Raw genomic sequence first — 22283 nt, forward strand, 5'->3', positions numbered from 1 at the left:
GCAACAACATTTAAGGGCTACATTAAACATTTATTCTGTGTTTGAACAAAGACAAAGTGAGGAATAAAATGAAAACTAAAATGAATTTTCATAGGAAACAGAGCGTATCACGTGACTCCCTCTCATGCGGGCGTACGATCGCCAAAGCTTACAATGGTAAAAATATGGGTCCCTGAAGAAAAAGGTTGGGAAACAATGCAGTAGGTGACCTGTGCGTGATAAGGGCTCTTGGCTGCCACCTGCTCCACCACCCCCCATCAGCAGACTCCATTGAGCCATAGCGAGGACTTGCTGCAGCCACCACAGCTATGGCCGTTGCAGTGGTTGGCTTTGCAACGCCTGACCTGACCACAGGGGGGTGGGGGTAGCGGGGATTACTGGACTCGGGCCAACTAAGCCAGTCCCAGGGGGCCAGGACACGCAGGACTGCGCTCCCACGCAGACAGACATCCTTCCTTATGGGGCCTCAAGTGCTAGCTAGTGCAGCATAACAGAGTACTAACCAGGGTGCGATTTGTCGGAAAACCAGTAGGGGGGATATGTTTCAGATTTTAAGCAATATCAATGGAATTACATTGAACTGTGATCACATCATGTAGAAAAAGTGGGGATATCAAGACCCCCCCCCCTACAAATCGCACCCTGGTAGTAACTATGCTACGCACACACACACACACACACACACACACACACACACACACACACACACACACACACACACACACACACATTTTCCATCATGGCAACACGTAAATAAAGCTTCTTCATTCTTGAATCTGGGGGGTTGGGGGCGTTTTATGATGACTTTAGTCCCAGGGCCGACTAAAGCTGCCTGCGGCCCTGTTTACCTGTAGTGAGGCCCTGTTTACCTGTATCACCACCTCACTGACTGCTGCTCTCCCCTGCTCAGAGAAGTGGGTATGATGTGACAATAATGCAGTATGATCCAATATAAACGTACTGTACATCATGCACTTCAGATTTCGTACAAATAATTATGACACTAGAGCCAACCACCTTGCTCCTTTAAAGACTAAATAAGAACTCTCTCTCTCTCTCTGAAGCTGAACTGAACTATGGCTGATGGCATGGTTTTATTCAAAAAGATAATTATTTTATTTCATTATTATTATTTTAATGATTTTATTATTATTATTTATTATTATATTAAGAGACATGATTACAGCAGCTCCACTGGAAGGTGCGTTCTTTATCGTGTTTTCCTTTTTGTTATGCTTAGTATGAGGCATATCCTGACTGACTATTTTATCAGCTGTGTACTCTTATGATGGAACCACACTGTTGGAACATAGTAGCGAATGCAATTTGCCATCATTATTTGGCAATATCTAAAGGCAGTGCTCCAACATATAATGTCATGGTAGCAGGGCTATAAAATTAACGTTTTTAACCACCAGCCAAAATGGCTAGTAGATGCTGTTCTTACTAGCCAAACACACGCACTAATAGGTCAAAGTGTCGAGTAAGTTGGTCTATTCTACCAGCCAAACAGGTTTTATCAGATTTTGGCTGGTGCTAATTTAGATCCCTGCTTGGTAACTGATATGCTGTTTAAAATTGGTATACAGCAGTGGTTCTTAACCTTTTTTTCTTGAAGCACCCCCTAACCGGTGCCCAAGACAAGCCGTGCACCCCCAACCCAAGCGTCTACGCGTGTATACGCACAAAAAAATGATTTGAGTGATTAATTACAATGATTCTAGCTTTAGACATTAATCAATACTTCAATGACTTTATGTCGGGACCAAAACATGTTTTAATTTGGTCTTGATTTGGCCTAATTATAATGTTTAGAAGCAGAATTTTGGTCACAACCTCAACACAAACAAAATTCTGTGCACCCCCTAAAATGCCCGCACCCCAGGTTAAGAACAACTGGTATACAGAATTATTCAGCATTCATTTTAATGCTCCACATGAGCAAGAAGAACATCACTCATGCACCATTGCACCCCCTCACCATCATATACATTTTCTTCCAGACTGATCATCACTGAATCAAGTTGAATTATTCATCCTCTGTGTAACCCGGAGGGTGCATGACTCCATGATGAGTAAATATTTTCTTATCTATAATCAGACAGTTTCATGTCTTCAGTGTCCATCTAGAATGAGCTTTACCACATGCAACACTGTTAAACGTCTGCATCATGTGCATTAATCAAGCATTGTGTTTGTTCAACATTTCTACAGCTGTCATTGCTGGAGTGTCAGTTTGCTCATCTCATAACTCATACGATGATTTCACAGAACTCTACATTTCAGAAATAGTTCTTATTGCTATTGGCCATCTTATGCATGGATTGAATGTTTTGAAAACGGCAGCTTTTTGCTTTTATTCACAAAATACCAAGTGTCCCAACTTTTTTTGGAATGTGGTTTATACATTGTCTGCACATTGTATTCAGGCCTAATGTATGTCTGGTCTCTGTTTCAGAGCTGTAATCCACATTTACAGGTGTGTGAGGTAGGCACGGCAGGAAGGTCAAATTATTGGCAAGGCCATTTGCTCATTAACCAGTGGTGGCATGCATCATTGCCAAGTTAACATCTCTGCTCCCCCCACCCCCCTCCATCCATCCATCCAGCCAAAGACAACCCAACCCAGGCCTATTATCTCATTAGGCTGTGAGTTATTTTAAATGGCCCCGCTCTTGTAAGTGGCCGCCACAGTAAGAGGTTTAGCTGCCCAGGTATCCTGTTCCCAACCTATTTGCCGCAGTCACTCAGTTGAGCTCAGGTCCTCTGTCATGGTGCACCTGGTCAGGAGCGAGACGCGCCGCTACACACTCTACCGGGACTAGCAGCCGCTCTTCAGGAGCTTCACCTCCACACAGACACACACACACCCTCTGGACCCTCTTGTTCCCGGGTGTATTCTGACGTTTTGCTTTTCGTTTCGCCATCATGGGGAACAACCACACCACCCTGGATGATATCCTTGCGGAGGACATGCACCACTGGTACAACAAGTTCATGAAGGAGTCTCCGTCGGGACTCATCACCCTCTTCGAGCTCAAGGCCATCCTGGACCTGCAGGGCATGAACGAGGACGCCAGCAGCTACGTGGACCAAGTCTTCTTCACCTTCGACATGGACGGGGTAAGGATGGAAGCACTGCACTACACAAAGCAGTGGCTTCAAGGCTTCAACCCGAGCCAAAGATGCTTGGATGGCTACAGATGTAGATCTGAAATGTAGACACTGAGACGCTTCAGTGTGCTGTTTGGAGATGTGGTTGATGTTGTGAAGAAATAGGAAATGCTACATTATTACACTACAAGAAAAGCAGCCATCGAGACACTTAAAGCCACCAAGACGCCTGGATATGTAGATGTAGACTGCAATGAAGCGGCTCAGTGTGCTATTAATAGGTATGGTTGATGCTGGTAGCCTCTTACTGCAGCTGGGGTTGCCGGCGACCCTATTCACTTGCTGAAAATGCTTAACTACATCATAACAACATTGCTATGACATTACAGAGAGCCATAGTGCCGCGCTAAGGGGACATAGACCCCATGAGGTTTTATCTTATAACACAACATCAAGTGTTACTGTAAATACTGGACTGAGAGATGAAGCATGCAACCTTCCAAACTGAAGTTAGTGTTGCATAGTAAGTAGTGGTAATAGTTAAGCAGAGGAGAGCAAACATTCCATCAGTTTGTAGGATGTTCTGAAGCCAACTCATGTTCTATTCATCCTCCTTAACAGGAGAACACAATGATGATACTCCAACACTGGGAAAATACATTTAATGCATACTTTTTAATTGGTGAATTTAATGCTAAATTAAAAAAAGACCATCTTCCAGTGAGTAACCTTCAAGTGGATGTTGCATTTTGATTTCTGATGTGTTGGGGGATTTAATGTTGTGCCATTTTCAGCTGGTCTGTTCTCAGGGAAATCTACTTAAGGACTTAGGCATCTTCAGATCAGCTTACAGGGCCAAGTGTGATGTATCAGTTTAGCCAACATGACTAGCGGTAATACAGGGTGGGGGTTAAATATGGACTCCATCTTCAAAAGAAGAATGGTTACAAACGCATATTCAAATGAGGTGTGCATATTCCAAGGGTATTATCTATGAATTCTCAGGACACTCATAGTTTCAACTCATAGAGTCCAAGGTGGTCACAGCTTATACCAGAGAAAACCAGCCTAAGTGATATGACTTTATTTTCAAAAAATTAGTTGAATGTATGTGTGAATTTCTATTCATCTACTGTACTAGATTGACAACAATGTTGTCATAGAAACAGAACTATGAGCCAGATAATTAGACTAATGAAGTGTTTTGTGTCATCAGGTATGCAGATGCAGAAACTGGGGTTTCGATGAGACCTTCAGTATAGGAGGCCTATATGAGCATCAAGTATATAGTATAGGACAGTATAGGACAGAGAGAGTAGAGAGAGAGAGGTTCCATTGGCCCATTGTTTCCGGGTTCTATTATTGCAAGGGGGAGGGGGGGATTCCCCCTTTAGGCAGACCTAAGGACTGTTCTATTCAATGCTAGGAGTATTATGACACGCCCCTTTAGGCAGACCGGAACCTGGTCACGTTAGGTGCCCATAGAAACCTATTATGTTGGCATATCTCTATATACTTAAAGAATCTCTGGTATAGGAGGCTTATATGAGCATTCAATATGTCATGAAATACGTGCTTGCTATATTATCTCATTTTGCTCATTATTATTCCTCTTTTCTGCTCCCAGGACGGCTACATAGACTTTGTGGAGTACATTGCTGCTGTCAGCTTGATGCTAAAGGGCGAGATCAATCAGAAGCTGAAGTGGTACTTCAAACTTTTTGACCAAGACGGCAACGGAAAAATTGACAAAGAAGAATTGGAGACAATATTTACTGTAAGTAACCAGCTTGAGAGGTGGTTCTGCCTCACATACCCCGACACACTCTTTCAGTACAGATGTTTTCCTGATGTGGTTTTTAGGTTTGAAAGAGGATGTCGAATGAAGTAAATCACAATACATTGCTTTTAGTACACATTTTGTCATCATATACAGCCTAAATAAAGTAGAAAAAGTCAGATAGACATAAATTAGCAGATGTTTTTTTCTTCTTCTTCAAATCAACTTACTACAACGGAGTGCAAGGGTGATCCAGATGTAGTATTGTAGATGAAGTATTGCCTCTACAATATAACTATTACTTATTATTTCTTATATTACATATTAAAGGATATCTTAGAGCCTATGCTAAGCATCGAAAAAGAGAGTGAAGCAGACAGCAGACTGACACAAGACAGTTCCTGACCACACAGTATATTTTACAGTGTTTATTCAACACTTACAGAGTTAGGAGGACCGAATGCACTCTTTAGAGGAGGGTCGATTCTTCATTTGCTAAAGCAGTGGTTCTTAACCTGGGGTGCGGGCACCCCCTGGGGGTGTGCCAGAGATTTCAGGGGTTGCACGGAATTTTGTTTGTGTTGAGGTTGTGACTAAAACTTGGCTTGCAAACATTATAATTGGCTAAATCAAAACCAAATTAATACATGTTTTGGTCCCCATGTAAAGGCATTAAGATATTGATCAGTGTCTCAAGCAAGAATTATTGTAATTAATCACTTCTACACCTGTGTACACACTGAAAAAGTATTGAAGTTTGGGTTGGGGGTGCGCGGCTTATCTTTGGCAGAGGTAAGGGGGTGCTTTAAGAAAAAAGGTTAAGAACCACTGCGCTAAGGAGTCAAACTGAACTCTCGTCGATGGAGTGTATTTTGATCTGACTCTCTAAGTGTTGAATTAACACTGAAAATTCGCTGTGCAGTCGTGTGTGAATATTATTATGTCATCTAGATACACACGTCTCCCTTTGAACAACTGTGGCCAACATCTGCCTTATGTCCAGTACACACATGTTTGGAGTTATCTGTCCATACCCATAAGCAAAAGATATATTAAAAACTACCATGGATATACAAATCTTATACGAGATGATACATAGAAATGTGTAAATTTTATAGTATGTGCCATATAAGTAAGCACTACACATTCCATACACAATGTTTATATGTATACATTTTATATACAATGTTTATATGTTGCAGAACATCGAATGTGTATGTGTGCCTTACTTATTTATATATGGGGAAAATGAGGAATATGCCACTTTTATAGTATGTGCCATAGAAGAACTGCATTGTCCATATATGAATCATTTGTAGTTAGTTATGTGCATATCTTCTCCCTATGAGTATTTTGACCGCATGAATCAAAAGTAGGTTTTGTCCATCTGGTAAATCAGGTTGATGTCGTCAATGTGGGGAGAGGAGGAAGTGGTGCCCTGTCTGTGGAGGAAATTAGAATGGAAGATTTAATCTGACCTAGACTGGTTTAATCCTTACAAACTTTTCCTATGTCTGACCTACTTTAAGGGACACACTTTACAGAAACTAAAACCGTTATATACGTATCATTAAGAGTTAGTACACACAAGTTCCAATTTGAAAAGGACCAAGCCATACTATACTTGTCAAGACGTGATGTATATGCTGGTCAATATTCTGGAGCAAACACTGTATGTATGTCAAATAAAGTCAAATGCTGTTGATAAAAGTCTACAACATTTCCCCCCACTTTTATCTTTAAAACAGGCCATTCAAGATATCACCCGAAACCGTGATGTTATTCCTGAGGAGATAGTGGCCCTTATATATGAAAAGATAGACGTCAACGGAGAAGGTGAGTGTGGCTACCTGAACCAATTTCTCAACATGACACTCTCGCATTACTTGGGGAGCAAAGACCTGGACTAAATTAGTTTGTATTGGTATTCAATGTGTATGTTTACAACAACATTACATTGCTGTTTGTTGTGTTTGTATTGGTAAGCAATTATGCATTATGTCTACACACATAAAAAGGAGTACACACAGTATTCATATGTATTTTTATGTAAATGAATACATACAATTGGGGTGCATCAGCATCTCACTGGCTTAATCACTGTTGATTACATTACATTGCAATTAGCAGATGCTTGTATCCAAAGTGATTACAAGTTACAGTGTAAAGCTGCTAGCTAGAACACTGCAGGGTGCTTTCCACAGAGGCACTTCAGCCATGGATGGACAGGCAGCTGTGGCATAGTGATTAGGGAGTTGGTCTTTCAGTCTGAGGGTTGCCGGTTCGAATCCCACCTGACCTCTGACTTCACCTCCATCCATGGCTGAGGTGTGCCCTTCAGCAAGGCACCTAAACAATAATTGTAATCGCTTTGGATAAAAGCGTCAGCTAAGTGTAATGTAATGTAAATGGATGAGGGTCTGGGAAGTTGGCCCACATTATGCCAACTGATAAGTAGTGTTGCACCAATACCATTTTTTGCGCCCGATACTCGCCGATACCGATACCACCATTTTAGTGCCGATCCACCAATCCACCGATACTGGTATCGGTGCAACACTACTGATAAGCAAGCGCGCGATCCCATCTCCAGTGCCCTAACCATCAGGTAATTTCTGCCCCATTATGACTGATGGCATTTGCATTTGCTCTTTCTTCAGGTGAACTGACACTCGAGGAGTTTATTGAGGGAGCGCGGCTCCACCCCGACATCATGGAGATGCTGAAAAACCTGATGGACCTCACGCCAGTGCTACTCATCATCGTGGAGGGACGCAAGCAGAAGAAGCTCAACAACTAAACACCTTTTGTCCCTTCAATAAACACTAGATTTTTTTTCTTTCCAGTAACACCAACCCAAAGCCAGACATTGAATGACAATGAAAAAAATGAGCTGAGGATGAGCTGTGAATGCGTGGCTGCCGGCTATGGAACTGTACATGCATGCAACGTATGCATAGAAGAGATACGAAACTCAAAATGAGCCTATTTCATCACGACACCCTCGTCATGTAAACAACATTAGATCTAGCCCCAGGATTGAACAGAAGAAGCCACTGATTTTTTGTTCCATGTGTCCTTGACTGCACCACGATTGCTCCTTACAAGATCTCCACGAACCCCCTACACATCATCTTGGAGGTCTCATGGAGGTTGCATGGTATGCGCATGGAAGGGGTAATTAAAAAGAAAAAAAAGAAGTGGTTCCAACAGTAGGACCTCTCCTCTCGTCCCTTGAAGAAAGGATATGCTTGAATGTGAACTAGGACGTTGGAGGAAGGAGTGCCTCTTGGCTGGACGGCCTCAGAGGCTCATTGCTGATCCCATAAATGAAGCGTACAAGTCACAGTAAAGGGTTGAAAAGGACAGCCTATCAGGACAAGGAGAGGAGAGGACACTTGGGCCGAGCAAGGTGGAGCTTTTTCAGGAAGGGCTCAGCTCCTCGGAAGGAACATTGACTCGAGCGTCCCGATGACGCAGGGATTGACATTTACCTGCAAGGTGATTACATAACCCATTGTGGCATGTGAATGTACTTGAACATAGCATCTTGCATTCACCATCCAGAACGCAATTAGCTTGATTTGTTCAGCAAAATAACATTACTTCACTATAGTTTTGGTATACTTTGTATGGCATATATTTGAATTCTACACACTATAATAGTTGCAGTTCTGATATGCACACAGTCCTATATCTCTTGAGCATAGGAAATTTAGACTTATTGCCTTGAAGGTCCCGTTTCCTAAAACCGATAGTGCTGATGGGCACCTGATAACCCACTCACAAAGTGACTCAGTGAAGAGAGCAGTTAGGTGCACTTTAGTGTGAAGCTTGAAAGCTTTGCTAGTTCCGTTACCTCTCAATTGAACAGGGCTTTGAGTTTGAGCAGCAATGAAACTGCAATGATAACAGTCTACAGTATTGGTACAAACATGGAGGATTAGGTCAACGGTATTAGACCCAGACAGTGATATGATGAGCAGAGAAACGGATGCAAAGCAGGAATGCCAATTCTCTCCCAACCGACATTTGACAAAGACCCGATGTCACTGAAGCTAAGCCTTGAGGGCGCGATGTGACCTGGCCCGAGGTCACGGCCGTTCATTGGCTCACTCCTGATCTCTTAATGCCGTTAAGGACTTCAAGCAGTCAAGGGCTTGCAGGCCGGCCCAGCGCACCAATCGACTCGCTGTCCTGGTGGCTTTTTTAAGACCGGCTGAGATCATGGAGAACATTTGCAGGTGTGGCCTGCCAAGGAGAGATTGGTGACAGTTGCTGTACTGTACTGTGCTGGTTATATAACTAGCACAGTCACACACACATGCAGGTGCACCTGCTTGCTGAGAAGGTGAGAACACACATGGGTGGTGTCGTGCAGATGATCGAACTGTTGAGTTCACGTTGGCTCACAGGTGGCAGACTGCCAACCTCATGTCACCAATCACCAATCAATACAAATGAAATTAAATAAAAATGGATGTTAATGCATCTCATCCATAATGAGATTATTATGTGAAAAATAATGTTTTTCAAATTACTTCCTAAAATTTCAGAAAAATGGCCAATCATTTAAACGATGTTGGTATTCCTTCAGTCCCCAGGCATCATTTTATTATTGGTGGACACATCTGGGAGCATCTGAAGCATGGGCAAAACATTCAATTCAATTCAATTCAATTCAAACTCTCCACATGCCAACCGTTCATGAAATGAGGAATGAATTATGAAACCTGCACTTTAAACATCTGGTAACACTTTATTTGAAGGGGTCTACATAAGGTTGTCAAATAACTGTCATAAGAATGATATGACCCATGTCAGGAACATTAATGACAAATGTTTGATATTTGCGCATATTGCCATAATATGTCATTTGGTTTTTGGATTGCCATGACACCCAATGTCCAATTGACATTACAAAAAAACAAATGACACATTATCACAATCAGTCATGAACATGAACAATGTGTCATTAATGTTCCTGACAATGTGCCAGTTACATGACACCCTTATGTAGAACCTGTAAATAAAGTCTTACCAAACCATCTTGTAGCTGCTCTTTTTGCACCCCTGTTCTCTGATGGTTTGATAGATTCCTTGGCTCTCTACATCCTGATGTCGGGATTGATGAGCAAATGTGATCAGCACAACATATTATAGTATTGATATTCTTTCCCGCAGCTTTTCCATACATGCAAGATATTTTCAGTATTGATCAGACATTAAAAGGTGTGATATGTATGACATATAGGGCATGGAATCCAAGAACAGTCCTTCATTTGTCAATGGAGTTGTGCAAAGTTGCTTAATTCAACATTTTTCCAGAAAGTTTGCGGCTTTCAAACTTAATTAGAATTTTGTTTTATCTTTATTTTTCCTCAATTTTAGAGGGAAACGGCACTTTGCAGTAGTTTGACTCCGTTCTGGCAATACTTCTACATATGGCACCTTTAAAAACATAGACATCATTGATAACCGTACTGTAACGTCATATTGTGTATGCATCTTTTAGTGAATACCTGTATGCCACTCACTCGTCTGTCTGTCTGATGCACTGCATGTTCACCAGTAACTGCGTCAGGATTGGTCATATTCAGTATGTATTTGTTATGGCTGATGTACCAGAAGAGGGCTCTTTTGGCTGCATTTTTGTTTGTTTGTTTTTTGAGTGATATTTCTTACATACTGAAAATGGCTGAATGTATTTGTACAACATTGAGAGTGGATTATTATTATCATTATGAAGTACTATGTATTTCTGAATTGTGAATGTATTTTTCAAATAAATTGAAAAAAAAAAATGCACTACGTATTTCAAATGTCTCCTAAGGGGCTGAAATGAGGTATTGCATTTCACAGCATGGTTCACACATGCCTACCCATGTGTCACACAAGGCCCCCCAGGCGTTCCCAGCCCCCACTCTGAAAACCATTGGGCTGGGCTAGTATAGGTCACATCAGGCTATCCGTTCATGTACACTGGCTAACTACAAAGCAGTCATATCACCCTTGTACTATAGTCTACCCCATAAATGTTAGCATGCATAACCACAAAACAGTAAACATCTTTTTTCTCAAATTATTTTTTTATTTATTATTTGCATTGCAAATGTGCATCTAATGGTACAAAAAAAAGAGTAACCGTATAAAATGTTTACCCTGCCATTTAGTCTTGATCGGACCTTACCAAAATATGAACCCATACCCCTGAAAACCCATCCAACATGATTGGAGCTCGACAATGTACTTCAGCCCCAATTTCCTAAAACACACACATTCACTACATGTACTATACATGGGCCCATGGGCTCAGTCAATAACTGAGTACGCCATAAAGTGTATGAAAACAAAAACAGAAGAATGTCAGTATGTATATAGCATAAACAAACTGGCATTCTTCTGGAGGTTTGTCATACGCATATGTATGTACACACACATTTAGAATTTCACAGAAATGTATGTATGATGATCTCTATCCCTCACACTCAATTCACGGTCTGCGTTTCTTCCTTCTACACACACGCACACGCACACACACACACACACACACGCACACACGCGCACACACACACACACTCTCTCTCTCTCCCTCACTGCGACTTGACCTTGTGTTTTGTCCTGTGCGGTGTGAGTAGAGACCGGTAGAGTGCGATGAAGGAGTAGGTGACGCCCAGGGCGCAGTACCCCGAGGTGGCCAGCAGGGGCAGGAAGGGCATGGAGCTCTGCCAGGCGGTCAGCGGGTACACCCACTCACACAGCACCTCCAGGGGCAGCAGGCCGGCCAAGTACAGGCCCTCCATGGAGCTCAGCAGGCCGCCCTCCTTACTGCACAACACGCACAGAGAAACAGGAGCTATCAGAGACGGACAACCTGGCACCCTGGCCAATCTCAAAAGCACATGAAGTGTCTAGTCCAGTGTTTCTCAACCTTTTTTTTAGGCGAGGCACCCTTTCAATTCATGAAAAATGTCAAGGCAACCCAAACCAACAAGCCGTAACATGGCATCGCATCCGATACCACAAAAGCTTAGAAAAGTAACACATTTGGAGACGTCACACGACCTACGTTCGAAGTTGCAGCTGACTGGAGCGACCTATGTTTACTTTGTTGTGCGTAAATGGCAGATGAAAGATTCCAATGACTAGCATTAACTTATCAATTTAGACAAATATGTATTATGTTACATAATTTATTTATCAGCCACGTTTCCGCGGTACCCCTGAGGGAGGTCCGCGGCACCCCAGGGTGCACCGGCACCCCTGTTGAGAAACACTGATCTAATGCAATGATACGTGTCTGGCCCCTCGTGCAGACTACCCAAAATACTAGGACAGTGACAGAGGCAAACAGACAGACACACATGGAAACAGATTGGACAGTCAAAACACAAACACAGGGGTTGCATTCCAATATGCAACCTTGCGTCCTCCACTTGTGCTTGTGGCCTCGCCCCGCCTCCTGGCCACTCCTCCGTGGAGAAAACAATTAAGTTTCCCAGCTGTCAGCCTAGCCACAACAACTTTTGGGGGACCGTTTTTCATTCACCATCCCAATTGCAAATGAGACAATGACTTTACAAGTGAGCTTTTGCAAGATATTGAAATATAATGCTGTTGTCAGTGATGTATTACTTCCTGGTATGAGGCCACAAGCACAAGTGGAGGACACAAGGTTGCATATTGGAACGGACTCAAGCACACAAAATTATCAGACACATCTGAATTCAACAGCCTTACTGACCCATTCAGAGTTTTCAGTGACGAGAAGGAGAAGAGAGTGAAAATTCCCATGAGGAGGACTTTGATGGGAAGCTCTGTAAGAAAAAAAAAAAACAAGCACAGCTGCTATTACAGACCATCAGATTTGAGCAGACACTTTTATCCAAAGCAACTTAAGAGACATAATCAATAACTGTGTGTGGAAATACAGATAGAGATCACACAGGCATGACGAGGTTTTTCACAGATCATTAGGGCTAGTTGCGTTATGGAGGGAAATTCTCTCGGATGAGAGGAGACTTCACAAGCTTCTTAAAGGTTGAGAGGATGACCTGACTTAACTAGACCTGACCTGACCTCTGACTAGATGACCCCTGATGCCCCAGAGAGAGCGAGAGAGAGAGAGAGAGAGAGAGAGAGAGAGAGAGAGAGAGAGAGAGAGAGAGAGAGAGAGCGAGAGAGAGAGAGAGAGAGAGAGAGAGAGAGAGAAGCCACCTGCTTTAATCTCACTGTGAACATGGTTATGTGGTTTCATGTTGGCCTAAAAAGTTCCAAGCAAAACATATCTGTAATCAAAGATAGGGCCTGCGCATTTCAAGGTGGATTTAGTAATGTGGTGGTGCATTGTTGTCTTTGAATATACTGTAGAGTAGTTCAGATCACAAGAACCCACTTTTATATGGGCATCTCCTCTTAGTTTTCAATTGAGTGCGAACTTTAGACCTTCTGATTTTGAAGCAAAACATATCTGCCATATATGATTCTATGCTAGGTTAGCGTTACAGTAGCAGGCACTGACTTGGTTCCGCTGATTGAACCATGCATGGTCAAGCCCTGCATACTACATGTCGGCAATTCTGCAGAATGTGATCATATCCGGTCTTCTAGATGGGAGTGAGTTTCCCACTGAACTCCATTAACTCATTGGCTGCCTTAGCCGTCGAATGACGTCATTTTGAATAGTGACGCCCCCTGCCTTCGACGTCGTTCGCCGATAATTGCGTTTTTTTACAGCCACGCCTTGAGGACGGTCTGACCTATGTTGTGTATTAATTTCACGCCTCTAGTCATGTTCTAACTGTTCCTGTAGGTGGCAGAAGTGTCCTTAGGAACAGTCAGGGCAGGGCATTAGCTCACATCTAGAGGAAATGTCAAGACAAAAACATCCCTTTTTACTATTATAATCTCAAAAGTAGCATAGCAAAATCATTTTTGAAAGTAAAGCACCTGTGACAGTAGTCTACTTTCTTGCCCTCTGATTTTAACACAGGTATTCTACTGATTTTAGTGTCAGAGCCTGACAAAAAAAAAAACTTCCTCTCATGACCGAAATATACCCCCCTGTTGCCATCTAGCTAGTAGGCATTGTAACTAGCTTGCCCAAAATACACCATGTTCAACCAGAGATGATCTGTGTGGCAACTGTTTCATTTTGGATAATGTGATCAGCCTACACAACATCAGGATGATGCGTACAAAAGATCATCTAACAGGAAAATGCACAGGACTAGTGGTCACCTCAGTTGGGAATGTTTGGCTTTTGTTTGCTACGCTAGCTAGCTAGCACGAAATCGCTAACAACTTACAACTAAGCCTAAATAAAGGAGCCTTGGTAAGTCAACTATTTTTTACTCATTCTACAGTTGCAGTTATGGATCTGTATATTATGATCAGCTTACTGTATCATCAAAAAGACAGGGGGGTTGCAGATTCTTGGAACAGAGCAGGCTAGCCTTTGTGTCTGGTCAGATACATTCAGCTCACATGAGAAAGCATTGCACTTAGCCTCAGACCAGCTAGCCTTCCCCACTCCAATCGGCTTGTGAAATGTTGGATATGTGATCAGTACTTTATCAAAAGAAAATTCATTGAACAATATATGACAAGATCACTATAGCAGAAACATGATGACAGTAATCATCAATCTGCAAATTGTCCGCTCTGCCAATGAAGCAGCAGTAAGCTAAGTTGTGCTGCCTGCCTGCCTGTCTCCCAGTTCACACGGTACAGGAGGAAACAAATCAGCTGTGATTTGTTCCCCAACGAGAGGAGGACAGGCTAAACAGAGGGACAGTATTTCTGTGAGTTTAGTATTTCACATGAGTTACATGCACCTGCTGTCATGATCCATTGTGCGCGCCAGCAACAAACCAAAACACTCTTGTTTTCAAGCCCACCCCGTTATATTTCAGTACATTATTAGGTTGAAAAGACCATACAAACGATCTTTTGTTCTGGCTACAGATGACAGGAGACTCTGTAATAGCATCTGATAGGTTTGGAGTTGTTAGGACGGTGTCATTATGAGCAAAAACACTTGCAATTATAGGTCAACTTCAAATGGCGTTTTCTCAGCTTTTTGGCTAGAAAGCAGCATTTTGGCGAATTCCACTTATTTTCAACAGATGATTATGAAAGAACGGAAAGGGGTAGAGAGACACCGTTTTTTTCTGATGACAGATGAGCGTCTAATCTGTGTTTTGATAGGTATGGTGTTGACATAGACACAGAACTCAATTTTCTGTGAGCCTCCAAAAAACACCCAAAATGCTGAAAAAGCTCTGGCACTCTGGGTTACTCTTTTATGAAAATGGCTGGCAGCCAATGAGTTAATTGTGGAACTCCCCTTCCCCCGGCACTAGTCTGGTAAAGAGGCACAGCAGCAAAATGTTGGCAGCTTAGACCCGACGTCATATTGACTTCTGTATCAACCGTCTCTGATGTAAGAGTTAATTAGGTCAGTCACCTGGTTGAATTGTAAAGGTAAAACTAGGTCAATTGGGATATGTGGCATTGGATAGTAACTAATGAATCTAGGTTGCCCATCACTGTCCATCAGTAGAAGTCGCTCGTATACGTACCCTGAGGCGTGAAGAGGAGCGGGAACAGCGAGTAGTGTCCCGTGGTGCTGAGCAGCAGAAATATCCGGGCATCCTCTTGGCTCTCCACGGCCAGCAGACTGGGATGGAGACAAGCAGACAAGCAGAGGTCATGGTGAGCACACTGCTGAGTCTGATGCACGCACGCATACACACACAGACCCAACTTCTCATAGTTCTGTTTTTTTTTAAGATATTTTAGGGGCTTTTGTGCCTTTATTGATAGGAAAGTTGAGATCATGACAGGAAGTGAGTGTGGGGAGAGAGATGGGGAAGGATCAGCAAACGACCCGGGCCCGAATCAAACCCAGGTCATCAGTGTAGTTACCCAGTAGCCTACTGTTAGGCCAGGGGTCAGGGACCTTTTTGGTCGAAAGAGCCAAAAAAGCCAATTTTTTAAAAAGAAATTTTCATGAGAGCCATACCATTTTAAAAACACTGAATACAATCAAATGCATGTATTTCAATTAAGCCCAACATTTTTAGAGTGTGCTGTCAAGTTATTAACAGGTAGAGGGTTGACAACTGAGAACTACACTATGGCGGTGGTCTGGGGGTCAATCCCCCAAACAATTATGTAATTAGATGTAATTTCCTGCATTTAAAGGCATTTTGATGTCCCGAGTCCTCAATAAGGAACCCATAGTATTATTTATGAATACGGGACAATTGCGTATTTCAAGGGACTGTTGACAACCCAGATACAGTTCCCAAAAGAGCCACATGTGGCTCTAGAGCCATAGGTTCCTGACCCCTGTGTTAGGCCATGGCAGGGTCCTCATAGTTCTGTTTGACTGATAACTGATTGATCATTTATTCGTTTGACAATCCTTCGTTCACTGGCACGGTTGGCCTACAGACGATGGTAGGCATGTCTGACGGATGGCTTTACATGCATGCACACGGTCTGATTGGCGGACGTTTACTACCGTCGCAGTCTGAAAAGTTAAACCATACAGTATGAGGCAATGGCCGGAGGCAACGGATCCAACGGACCCACAATGCATTTCATATCCACCCCATGCAAAAAGTCAACAGGATCCGATAGTGGACAGAGTCTGTGGCTATGTTTACATGACGTTTTTAATTCCGAATTATTAATTCCGAATGAAATCGTTCCAACGAGTTTGCTTTGATCTTTCATGTAATTCCGAATTAAGAGGTGTTTACATGGCGTTTTCAAAGCGGAATTAAACTTTATTCAGAATTAAAGTGAGTCATTTCGGAATTAAAATCGTCATGTAAACGTGGGGAATGTGAACGCAGTGTAACTGATTTGTCTGGGTTGTCGATTCAGAATTGCAAATGAGGAGATGCAGCCAGGTGTACCTGAGGGGCAGGATGGCCAAGAGGATGGCCTTCTCGTGCACGTGCCATCCGAACATGAAGGAGCCCAGAGCACAGAGGACCACGCAGCGCACAAACGACCTGGCGCCTCCAGGACGCAGCCACAGGTGCAGCAGAGCAGGCTGCACAGCACAACACAACACAACACATCAGCAAGAAGCACACAATCAAGATTAGGGATGCAAATTATTGATAAATTTATTAATCATTAGTGGATAGCCTATCGATCGACTTACGATTAATAGATAAGCGGCGTTTTCCCCCCAAAATCTCAATGTTTCTCGAAAAAAAACTACTAAATCTAAACATTTACTGAACATTGAGATAAAATACCACATTTATATTAATTCTATTTCAATTATTTCATCCAAAGGTGATTTAAATATTCCCACTATTCACACCCCGATTCACACATACACTCTTCACATACCCATTTCACCTGGGTCTCTTATCAGTTGAATTTTCGATAAATTGCGATTAATGTTTTTTAATCGATTAATGCATTGATCGATTAAAGTTGATTAACCGATTAATCGTTTGCATCCCTAATCAAAACATGTTAAAGTCAGCACATTCAAAGGTCTGACTAGTATAGGGAGCAGGGACATACTAGCTGAGGAGGGGTCCATTGACTCAAAATAAAAGTCCCATCAAAAAAAGAGGGAGCAAAATCTTAGTTTGTGAAGAAGCACAATTACACAGTCCAACTACCCACACTTCATAAAATGTAACACCACAGGTAATGTCACTAAACTGACATTTATTGAAATCTTCATTAATCCAATCATGTACATTTCTATCTCCTTTTCTACTTATTCAGCAGTTAGGTTCTAGTTATGTTCCTACTTTTGTAAAGGCAAATGATTGCCCTATTACTCAAACCAATTCTGAAAAAAAATCAACCTTTTATTTTTAGGAGCATTCTTCTATATTGCATTTGTTCCCACTCCAGTACCATATAAATCTTAGATCAGCAAGTGTGTGTGTGTGTGTGTGTGTGTGTGTGTGTGTGTGTGTGTGTGTGTGTGTGTGTGTGTGTGCGTGTGTGTGCGTGTGTGTGCGTGTGTGTGCGTGTGCGTGTGTGTGCGTGTGTGTGCGTGTGTGTGCGTGTGTGTTCATGTGTGTTCATGTGTGTGCGTGTGTGTGTGCATGTGTGTGTGTGTGTGTGCGCGTGTGCATGTGTGCTGACTCACCATGATGGAGAGTACAGTGCAGACGAGTGTGGCCAGGGGAGAGACTGAGGGCAGGACGGAGTGCTGGAACTCCTGCACCAGCCCTCCAGTCATGGACGCTTTGGCCAACGCATCCACATCCAACACTTTCAGCTTCACACCTTCAAAGACAAAATGAAAAAATATATATACATTTGCACTGAGCATTAAGCTCCATCCCCAACAGCTTCATAGTGTGTGCTTTGTGTAAAACTTCCTGTAAACATTTCAGCTACTGCATACTGCATACTCTATGGTCAGTTGATTGGAAACAACAGAAGAATTGACCTTCCATTAGAAATCATCCATTCATTAATTTCCTTGCTTGATGATTGCCAGCCAGATTTCAAATACAATCAAGATTTGGATGGCTTTATTGGCATGCCTGTGTGTATCTGTGCTGCCAAAGCATACATACAAAGAACAATAAAAAAGAAAATACTAAGGATATACTGTAAGAACTCAAACATCAATAAATAGATAATACACAAACTTTGAAGCAATGTGGTGAATAAATAACTCATTGTAGCCCAGAGTGTGGATAGTGCTTTACAGAACAGCCAGTGTGCAACTGTGTTTTGGATCAGCTGTCCAGTGTTCAGTACTGACCCAGTATGGACAGGGCTTTGTCAGCGATGTTGTAGAGGGCCCACATGTTGGGGGCCCAGTAGGCGTGGCACAGGCCTCTCTTGAAGGGGAAGAGGCGGGAGAGCACCTGAGGTAACTGGCCCTGGGAAGGAGCCAGGAGGATAGTCAGTGTTGTTTTTAAATACTGTACGTTTACCTCATAATCTTGCATTTAATGTCTGTTTTGTCTGTGACAAGCACTGAAAAATAAATATTATTTTACTTACTAACAGTTACCTACTTTAGTTACTTGCATTTAGACTAAGCTTGACATTAAATAAGAGCATCTCTGTGACTGTCTTGTGTGTTGGCATTACCAATAATCAAACATCAGTTTAACATTCACTGTATGAAACATATGTACATTTAAATATGATGCATGTTTTAAACCAAGCAGTACTACCCTTAACGTTTTGCATTGTTTAGATGAATGTTTGCACTGACAAACCCTGCAATTGTTTATATCTCGATCAAAGCCTACGGTATGCCACAGACGCACGCCATAACTCAAACTTACCATAGCAATGAAGGGCCCGAAGGATAGGGCAGTGACAGAGAGGACGATGGTTCCTAGAGCAATTAGCCGGACCACACTAAAACTCCTCCACTGTATTGAGCCATCTGAGAGAAAAAGCACAAAAAACAAAGTTTTTTTCCGTGTTTACAGGAAAGCAGTTTTCATTACATTGAGCACACAATTTTAAGCAAAAAGGACATTCAAGCAAGTACAGAGTGTAGGGTCAATACAGTACAGTACAGCAGTGTACAAATCATGTAGAACAGATACAGAGCAGTAATATATGAATAGTGGATGACCTATTGAGTTTAGTACAAGTAAGTGGCCAGGATGAGAGATGAGTAGAGTTAGTTTTGTTATGCAGGGAGGCTCTCTCAGAAGAGATTGGTCTCTCCACAAGCTTCTTGAAGGTTGAGAGGGATGGCCCTGCTCTTGTAGCAACTGGTAACTTACAGTACTCAGCCATTATAGGATAATGACAGAAAACCGTTGGTACTGGGATCGCCTTGTGTGAGTAGAAAGGCAAGCCTAAACTGTTGATAGTGGAGGAACGCACACCCTGGAAATAACGTGTTGCTTTAGCCTTCAGGTAAGCCGGAGCAGAACCTGCTGAAGGGTCACATTCAGTGTAACGGATGCCTTCTGCTGACTGTAACTGTAAAAAACATGACTCTTTTTATTTATTTATTGTTACAGGGAATTCATGAAAGCCTCGGCTGTCATCCATTCACTTGAAACGATTTAAAAATCACGTTTTCTTGCAGTTACAGTCGGTGGAAGGTGTCCGTAACACTGAATAACAAAGAGGTCTTTGACCCTGAAGCACACGCCCAGAGAAAATGTCTAACTGACACAGAAATACTGCAGCTCTGTGTTCTCCGCTCGCTCAATGGTGCTTTTCCTGAACTTTGGAGTACAGACTGAGTATACTGTATATGCCTAAAGCTAGTGATTTGTATGGCCCACCTGGATTACCAAGCCAGTAGGGTCAAAGACGTGCAAAATGGCATTGTCATTCAGTGTAACGGATACCTTCGGCTGACTGTAACGGTAAAAAACATGCTTTTTAAATTGTTTCAAGTGAATGGATGACAGCCGAGGCTTTCATGAATTCACTGGAAAAAAATAAAATAAAAAGAGTCATGTTTTTTACAGTTACAGTCAGCAGAAGGTATCCGTTACACTGAATGACAATTTCATTTTGCAGGTCTTTGACCCAGTAGCAGTTTTTAGTGGGTGTGTTCTTGATCATACACTACTAATGGTCCAGTGGTTAGCAGCAGCCAACCAGCAGATTGTTTCATTTAGAATCACATTTGAAGTACAATGCCATCACATCGAAACTACCTTTGTTGTTTGAAGTGAAGCAGTAAGATCTCAAGAGGAAGATGCCGTAGGCAGGAGCAATGTAGAGGTAGATGTGCTTCAGATTCAGCAGCACAGCGAAGAGTAGGGCGCCCTCTAAGTGTCTATTCTGGAAGCACACAGGGAAAACATCCATATTCACAGTGCTGCATGCATTCATTATATCAGCCTAGTCACCCTCTGTATGATCTACAATGTCGCACGAGGTATTCGATTACATTACATTAACTTACAGTAATTTTACAGGATAATTAATGATTTCTTCACACTGACTATCGCTCCATTTCTGAACCAATGTCCCAGCCTATGTAAGATGAGTCTTTCAAAATGTCTTGCAGTGCACTATAGGCAGAGCTCACCTGACAATGTCTTGCGATGGACAGGAGTAGTATGCCAAACATGAAACCATTGTACTGAAAATGGATGTCTGTGAAAAAATACTCAGGACAATATTGCTGTACAAGATTTGCTACTATAGCCAAGCAGCACAATAAAGACGCACTGTACTACGCAAGGATACGGTCGACAATCAAAAGGCCAAAGTTCCACACCAACAGGACGGCCAGGACAAAGGATGGCTTCGCCAAGACTTCTTTCACTTTGTTATCAGCCACGGTTTTACAGCACCTGAAAACATATTCCAGCTGTGAAAACATACCACTGTCAACATAATCAGAATACTAAACTGTCAGATGAGAACAGGCACAGATACTCACTCTTGTGCCGCATAGAAAAACACCACATCCACAAATATTACGGAGAGCCTCTGGAACAGAATGGTGGCTGGGCTTGCATAATTTAGATTCTGAACAACCAGCATGTCTTGGTCAAAGTATTTTGCCACATGTGACAGAATATACTCGAACCAAGCGAAGAAGGGTGGGTAGTCTAGTGTCCATTCTGAGGTTTCCTACAAATATAGACGTATGTGGATCAATATTTTTGCACACAAGATAGCATGCAACAAATACACTTTCTATTCAAACAAGACTATGCCCATTAGGCACAATGTATTACCTCAAAATACCATTTGGAAACTGGTAAACTGTGTGTGATGGCAAGCCAGTTTCTGTGCACCTCAAAGTCTGTGGAATGACTGGGACAAGATAGGGAAAAAAGCGTTCAATAGCCATCATCTTATCATCAATAGGCGACGTCATCAATCCCACTCCCATTCATTCAACATGTTATGGTGAGTCAAAACCAACATTTCGGTCATCCTCGCCATTATTATTGCTATTATTTTAAAGACAAAGGGAAATATTCAGAGTGGAAATGTTCAGCACAATCATGCACTCCATAATGCAGTTCAAAAGTTAAGACATGCTACATAACATTAGCCTCTCAGTTGAGGATGCCTAAATATTAGCGTGTGAGCGTTGCTCGTTAATGAAACCCCTCGTTTTCATCCAAAACCATTGTTTCTCTGGCATGCACTTTGTATTTTATACTTACTATGTGTTCATCAAAAGACACTTTAGAAAGGTAACCCCAATTGCTATAGCAGGAAACCATCCTGACAGTTCACAGGGCGCCGCCATGACAGTTTTGCTGACGCTTCGCTTGGGCTGCAGGGCGTGTTCTCCAAGTTCTCAACTCGTAAGCAGCATCCCTATCCGAATAAAGACAAAAGCCAGGACAAATATAACCAATATTTAATAACTCCAAATGCAAAACACAATAATGTTGACAATATTTATCGGGGGAAAAAGCATTTGCAG

At 42.3% G+C, this 22283-nt stretch overlaps 2 protein-coding genes across 2 annotated transcripts; one reads left to right on the forward strand and one right to left on the reverse strand.

The window, feature by feature from the left end:
* The first annotated feature begins 2596 nt into the window (after positions 1–2596).
* guca1d (guanylate cyclase activator 1d) lies at positions 2597–8733 on the forward strand. The gene is made up of 4 exons (XM_063202765.1): positions 2597–3123; positions 4742–4891; positions 6643–6730; positions 7555–8733. The coding sequence occupies exons 1-4, from the start codon at positions 2929–2931 to the stop codon at positions 7692–7694; spliced, it is 573 nt and encodes a 190-aa protein (XP_063058835.1). The 5' UTR covers positions 2597–2928; the 3' UTR covers positions 7695–8733.
* A 2462-nt stretch (positions 8734–11195) lies between these two features.
* On the reverse strand, positions 11196–22142 carry alg8 (ALG8 alpha-1,3-glucosyltransferase). Its single transcript, XM_063202764.1, has 13 exons — positions 22018–22142; positions 21580–21658; positions 21279–21472; positions 21083–21189; positions 20922–20989; positions 20545–20671; positions 19198–19301; positions 18663–18783; positions 18036–18175; positions 16825–16964; positions 15478–15575; positions 12639–12711; positions 11196–11722 (listed from the first exon to the last, which is right to left on the reverse strand). The coding sequence occupies exons 1-13, from the start codon at positions 22101–22103 to the stop codon at positions 11488–11490; spliced, it is 1572 nt and encodes a 523-aa protein (XP_063058834.1). The 5' UTR covers positions 22104–22142; the 3' UTR covers positions 11196–11487.
* Between the last annotated feature and the right edge of the window lie 141 nt (positions 22143–22283).

Source organism: Engraulis encrasicolus, chromosome 7 (genome assembly GCF_034702125.1).
Source record: "Engraulis encrasicolus isolate BLACKSEA-1 chromosome 7, IST_EnEncr_1.0, whole genome shotgun sequence".
NCBI lineage: Eukaryota > Metazoa > Chordata > Actinopteri > Clupeiformes > Engraulidae > Engraulis > Engraulis encrasicolus.

Bases quoted from the DNA above. Each gene is read 5' to 3' on its own strand.
- guca1d (XM_063202765.1), top strand. From the start codon at position 2,929: ATGGGGAACAACCACACCACCCTGGATGATATCCTTGCGGAGGACATG. The intron at 3,124-4,741 runs GTAAGGATGGAA...TTCTGCTCCCAG, and splicing joins TCACCTTCGACATGGACGGG to GACGGCTACATAGACTTTGT. The intron at 6,731-7,554 runs GTGAGTGTGGCT...CTCTTTCTTCAG, and splicing joins GATAGACGTCAACGGAGAAG to GTGAACTGACACTCGAGGAG.
- alg8 (XM_063202764.1), bottom strand. From the start codon at position 22,103: ATGGCGGCGCCCTGTGAACTGTCAGGATGGTTTCCTGCTATAGCAATT. The intron at 20,672-20,921 runs GTGAGCTCTGCC...GTGTGCTTCCAG, and splicing joins CCATCGCAAGACATTGTCAG to AATAGACACTTAGAGGGCGC. The intron at 16,965-18,035 runs GTGAGTCAGCAC...TGTGCTGTGCAG, and splicing joins GCACTGTACTCTCCATCATG to CCTGCTCTGCTGCACCTGTG.